The sequence below is a fragment of the Suillus plorans genome, assembly GCF_016647745.1.
Source record: "Suillus plorans strain S12 chromosome Unknown HD556scaffold_60, whole genome shotgun sequence".
NCBI lineage: Eukaryota > Fungi > Basidiomycota > Agaricomycetes > Boletales > Suillaceae > Suillus > Suillus plorans.
The window spans coordinates 250488-256487 of NW_024537444.1; the positions used below are offsets into that span (position 1 = coordinate 250488).

The 6000-nt window shown below is 46.3% G+C and overlaps 1 protein-coding gene across 1 annotated transcript; it reads left to right on the top strand.

The window, feature by feature from the left end:
- Positions 1 to 1175: 1175 nt before the first annotated feature.
- On the top strand, positions 1176 to 4739 carry HD556DRAFT_1198757 (uncharacterized protein; the record flags this gene model as incomplete). Its single annotated transcript, XM_041296336.1, has 18 exons — positions 1176 to 1240; positions 1306 to 1330; positions 1378 to 1764; positions 1810 to 1840; positions 1893 to 2000; positions 2054 to 2285; positions 2342 to 2471; positions 2527 to 2562; positions 2616 to 3250; positions 3314 to 3347; positions 3414 to 3475; positions 3533 to 3593; positions 3642 to 3714; positions 3767 to 3811; positions 3917 to 4082; positions 4217 to 4298; positions 4354 to 4522; positions 4573 to 4739. Coding segments are annotated over 18 exons (2508 nt in total), but the record flags the coding sequence as incomplete, so codon positions are not given.
- Positions 4740 to 6000: the final 1261 nt, after the last annotated feature.

The following is a 6000-nucleotide window of genomic DNA, read 5'->3' on the forward strand; positions in this document are numbered from 1 at the left end:
GTCGTCATACTGTTGTCATACTATGTGCTTTTTGGTGTGTCGCGACAAGTCGCGGCTACATACTAGCAATACTCACGACTCTATTTTAGCGACATTTTACGCGACGAGAGAATTCATCGCTTCAGGTCGTATACGAACGTTGCTGGCCTGATCAACATCGCTATATTGAAAGGTTTACACTTCGGAAGGACGAGGCTTATCTGAGTAAGAATTTGAAATGAAACTTTGGTTACCTCTGATTACAATTTCATAAATCAACTACTCGTTGGAAGTTCACATTAACGAGGAGAGGTACCCCCCGGTTACCGCAGCCAGTGGATCCTATCCTGAGGTATGAGCGTATCGCTCTGCATATCTTGTGGCAGACTGAAGTCTTTGAACAAGGTCTCGGACTAGGAATATCATGTTTAATCGGGTAATAAAGCGGAGTGCTGATAGATCGTTTCCACCCCACCCCTCCTGAGTTCTTATCATATGGCGTGATGCTTTGCCGTCGGCCGCATTGTCCCTGATGTTACTTCACAGTTAATTTTTGCAAGAAGTTCTTCGGCACACCTCATGGCATATGCCAGTCGTGGCTCCAATGGCCAGAATTTGGGAAGATAGTTTCCGTTGTCCTAGGAAAACATTAACACCACTGCCTCACGCCTGGCCGTGTTATCCGGCCCCTTACGGCAGTTTCTTTGGTCCTTCCGCGGTGCTGTATCTGCTCGTGGACCTTCGGCGAACGTTCTATCACTTTGTTTTCCCGACATGATGGACATCCGCTGTGGGATAACTTTCAACCTCATGGCTGCGTGGAGTTTATTCCCGTATTCCATTTCAGGATATGCGGACCTTAAAGGTATCTCTGTTATAAAGACTACGTACTCCAAGTTAGATTCGTCGTTCTTCAACGAGACTCCTCGATCCAAAGATTCTTCCGGACTCATTATGCCCCCTGGTACTGTTAAAAACCGTAGATCATGTTTTCTTGCTTACTGTCGCACAATAGATCCTGAGCTTGTCTTGGACTCGAAGCGCAAAGAAACGCTACATGAATTTCTCGAAGTGCTAAGGGAGATTGTCGCTCGCGACTCTGCGACAGTTGAGGAGAAACCGCAACAGAGTACAGACAAGAAACAATGTGAGAATATCTATTTTGAGGGCTTTCGCCATTTTAAAGCATTTTTTAAGATCCGGCTAGCCCGGAAGAAAAACTCGTTTTAGAAGGTATAGAGACCTTCACGAATTTTGAGAAGTGAGTGATCCATTCAACCACTCGCTTTTTGACTGACCATGGTTGACCCCTTCACACCTCGAAAGGCGCATTGAAAGATTGGACAAAGAGGTCAGTAGTTTTATTCGAAATATCATTATATTTACGCGTCCTTCCAGCTCCGTAATTTTGATAACGGCGCCCGTCAATTGGGCAGCTCGGCAGCACTGCTACTGGCTGCATCCAGACTTCGTGAACGGCTCGTCCGACTTTTGTTCATCTTCCGCGACAACGCAGCCAATCTATTTCCTCGGAGGATCGCACGCCAGTCCAAAGAAACGCTTGTGAATCCCAACATCATGGATCGACGTGGCAAGGCTCATTCCGAAGCTGTCAAATTTCAAGCATTCATAGCGGAGGATGGGTTGGCAACTGAAGCCATCCCTCAGGAATTGGATGGTTTTGCGCGAGATCTGCGCATGCTATTGAAAAGTTTGAACGATTTCCCTGAGTTCAGGGATGATGCGGTGAATAGTTCAATTCACGCCTTCGCAGCAGAACTCGAAGTAAGCGCTCTTTTTTGGCTGTGACACTGGGTTAACAAAATTCAGTATCGGGCTTCCTGTCTGACGGAGTATAAAGGTACGATAAAATATTCAACGTCCACAGTTACTGGGCTGAATCTTTCACGTAGGCTATTTTCGGCTTGCTTCTGTGCAACAATACGTGCACGGACTTACAGCGGAAATCGGAAGTCATATTGACGTTGTAGCATCGAATTTGGCGATGTTCATAGATATCGGTAATTACAATTTTAAAACAGGCGTTCACTGGCAATTGAAATGGAGGATACAGGTGTCCCAACCATTCAGCTTTCACAACAGTATGCGGCCGCTAATCTTTCTAATCTGGCAACATTTGGTACGATATTTTCGGGTGTCACCGCAACACTTTTACAGCTGTCGTATAACCACACCAACACTAAGCTGGCAGTATCTGTAAATGCATTTTGGTTTTCGTCGCTAGTTTTCAGCGTCGCAGCGATAGCGACCAGTCTACTTGGTTTGGCATGGACGCAGGCCATACAGTGAGCGCTTCGCATTGTTTTCTCTCGTTTGAGTTATAATGACTTGTAAAATTAAGCCGCTCGCCAAACCACAGAGTACCCTGGTGGGTATTGACATGGATCAGACGATCACCTCTTGTGTTACTCGTCAATGCAGTTATGTTCTTTTTTGTGGGACTCATATTGGTGACATACACGATAAGTAATGTTCGTGAATCCTTACTTTTCATGACACAGTGCCTTACTATTTGTTGGCCTATAGAACATGGTCACGCCTATCCTGATCACTATATTCGCAGTATGTTTATTGTTTATTCTTATGTACGTCGAGTTCTTATCCAAGTGTGACAGACCGTTACGTCCATCGGATTGGCTTCTTCCTTATGCTGGATTGTATCAGAACGATTTGTATCTATACACCATCAAGGTCACATATGGCTAGAGGACCTTATGTTGGAAACAATCAAACATATCACTGCGCCCACACGGACGATCACCCACCGTCTTTACTCAGGTTTCCGTGGACTTCCTTTGTACGTTCGGCGACCCCCTCCTGCCAGATTATTTGAGAGAACGACAGATGATGAACCTGGCCAGAGCGCAGCCCCGACCTCATGCGGCGTCTCTATAGCATCTCCCTCTTCTCTAGAGGATGTGGTATCAATTGTCTCGGGGGGAACGCCAGACGAACAAGATGAGGCTCGACGATCTCGTGCTCGAGAACGCTTCAAGAGGGCTGTTCGAACCGTTATATCGATGCAGTCATACCCGAGAACTTACGGCTCACAATCTCTCGATTGGATGCTGCATCCAAGTCCTGCTTCCCGCACCCCTTCCATAAGAGGAAAAGTAATTCGACGTTATGGTCTCTCTACTCTCTCTCAGAAGCTGCAGAATTTGGAATGCACAGAAGACATCTCGCCTCATCAAGCGCTCGTGAGAGACCTCCAATTTTCTCCGGATGGAAAGTACCTCGCGACAGCAAGGTAATTCAAAACGTTCTCTGATTTTTGTGAATTACCCTTGTTTACATCGCACGTCGACCATAGCTGGGATAAAACAGCATGTATCTTCAAGGTCGCCGTAAGTGCAGATTTGCTTAATAGTCTCACAACAAAATTCGAAGAACCTGACCGTCATGTGCTTAAGGAACCGTCCGCTGACAACCATGTTCTTCACCATGAGAGAGGCTTTACGGAGCAAATACTCTGGTCTGCGAATTTTAATGACGCTGTTATTGTCATCACGATGATTAATTACATCAATAGGTCTACGTGTGGTGGCCACGTGTTGACTAGGTCTCCCCGCGGCATCAAAATTTGGACAAAAGTAAGCTGTGATTCGAAATTTCTGCACCGTTCTTAAACAGTATCGCAGGATGGCGTTTGTCTGAAAACAATCCGCCGGCCTCATATCGTCCAGTTCTTACAATGGGTGCCTCTTGGAGATAGTAAGTGATGTCGAACTCTGCATGACACTTCCAAAACATAATTATCCATAAGTGTCCGTCCTATCTGTGGAGGGGAGTGAAATTGTGAAACTAGTACGTCCTGTCCAGACTCCAAATCATACAAGATCATAAAACGTGACATTCCTTAGGACAAAGACGGAGAGGTAAATACTACATTTTGGAAGCCAAAATTAATACAAAGCATCCGAAAAGGTTCTTGAAACTTACAACTGCGGGCGTGTTCAACTTCGACGGATCGTCGTTACATCAGACGGTCATCGTATAATAGGCATTGGTCCTATAGGGGAAGCGCCTAACGGACTCCATCCCAGTCGTCCTACGAGAGTGGAAAAGCGCATTATAGGCAAGTAAATTCACCCATACGAAGATCAATAACAACTCACGAACATTTCAGTGTATAACACACGTACGCGTCTCTGTGAAAGGTGGGCCACCACTTGCTCGTATCTCAATGACAACACGCCTGACCTGCGACCCATAGTCAAGTACCACTTTTTCAGGACGTAAGCGACGTAAAATTGGCAAGAAACAACACCCACCTCCTCTTTTCGTTCGGGGATCAGGTTCGTAGTTCATGACGAAAAATAACATGATTTCCACTTATGCTCTGAACTATAGTCCCCTCCTCAGCTCTGGAAGATGGACTTGGTCGGGGGCCGGGGTCGGGCTTCCCGTAATTGTGCTAGACTCACATTTCGTCACGCATTTTCGTCTCCAGTCTCCTTTGAATATGTTGCATCGACGTTTGGCGGAAAGAACGACCAGTTCATACTCTGCGCCGGAAAATGTACGATTTTGCGCTGATTTTTCCCAGTCTCTGCTGACGATGTTGTGTAGCTGGAGAAATTCTTATTTGGGATCGAGAATCTGCTAATCTTCTTCATCATATCTATCCTAAGGACCCTGACCAAGATTTAACTTGTATATCATGCAATAGCCTCGCAGGTGACCCTTTCGCATTCGCCGTAGGCGGGCACGACGGCAGTATTCGTATATGGTCCACATTCCTATGTCTTACTCCTATGACTCCAATCCATGATCCACAAGATGTGACACCCCCCGAATCGCACTACAGCTACTCTCCTAGAGGATGGCATACAGATAGGATCCCCCAGGATAGTTTCCTGAAAGTTGTTACGCCAACTCGGCGGTTGCGATCTCCGAGTATGACGTCGACGGCTTTTCTATCAAGATCGAGTTCGGAATCTGCGTATGGGATGCAAAGAAGTATGAGCGGGAAATCGGATACTTAATTATAATTTATATGCATATGTTTACTAGACGACAAAGATTGTCGTGCCTTCCCCAATATCATATAATAACTTGATTTCACAATTGACGGACACTTCAGTTCCGACTAGCGGTAAGACTCTGCCAGATATGATTCAGTGCATTAGGCAGGATGTCATTGTCAGATACTGCCTGCACGGCATTCCTATGAGCTGTGTATACAGGCGGCTGAGCGATTCAAGAGAACTGTCGCGTCACCCGAAGCATCATGAGCTCACTGCCTTAAATCGACTCAGATGCAAGGCGGTAATACACATAGCCCAAACAAACTAGACAGTATGGGTATGACCAAGCCTCAAACGATCGGGGAACAATGGAAGCATCAGAAGCAATGATGAGTATGGATGCATGCCAGGCTTCGAAGACAGTAGTAGAAGAAATCACTGACTTGGAAAATAGGTGTGTTCCTCATAATCAGAATCGTCAAGGACAGACGGAATGCAAAGTGAAAGGGGGAAATGATCCGTCCTGCATCGCCAAACAGAAGATATATGCAAGATGCCGCAGGTGTGGTGATGAGGCACAAAGTCAAGCGAAGATGGACGCTGCTCAAGTGCCAATGTGATGCAGAAAGGAATAGCCGCTGCAACACAATTCAATCACCGATAAAATATGAACCTGTTCGCCAGAGCAGGGCAATTTCACGGTGTGTCAACGATGACGACAGTACATCGACGAAGATCGAGAGGGCACAATAAACAGACCTTTCCCAAGGCTGAGCGGGGGCGACAGATGGGTCTGAGATCAACAGATCTGGTCGGTGACAGGGTGAGGACTCCAGCTCAGAAGCCGCAGATAAGGTGAAGCCGCGGTGAATAAGGCACGAAGCATATTCAAACGGATGAAGGCACAGCCAGAAATCAAGATGAGATACAATTGGAGGGGCTACAAATCACCACGCCAACAATCTTACAATGAGATTTGGAGACGGTGAGCATCAGACTGCGTGAAGTTGTGATGCCCGAAATAACACTG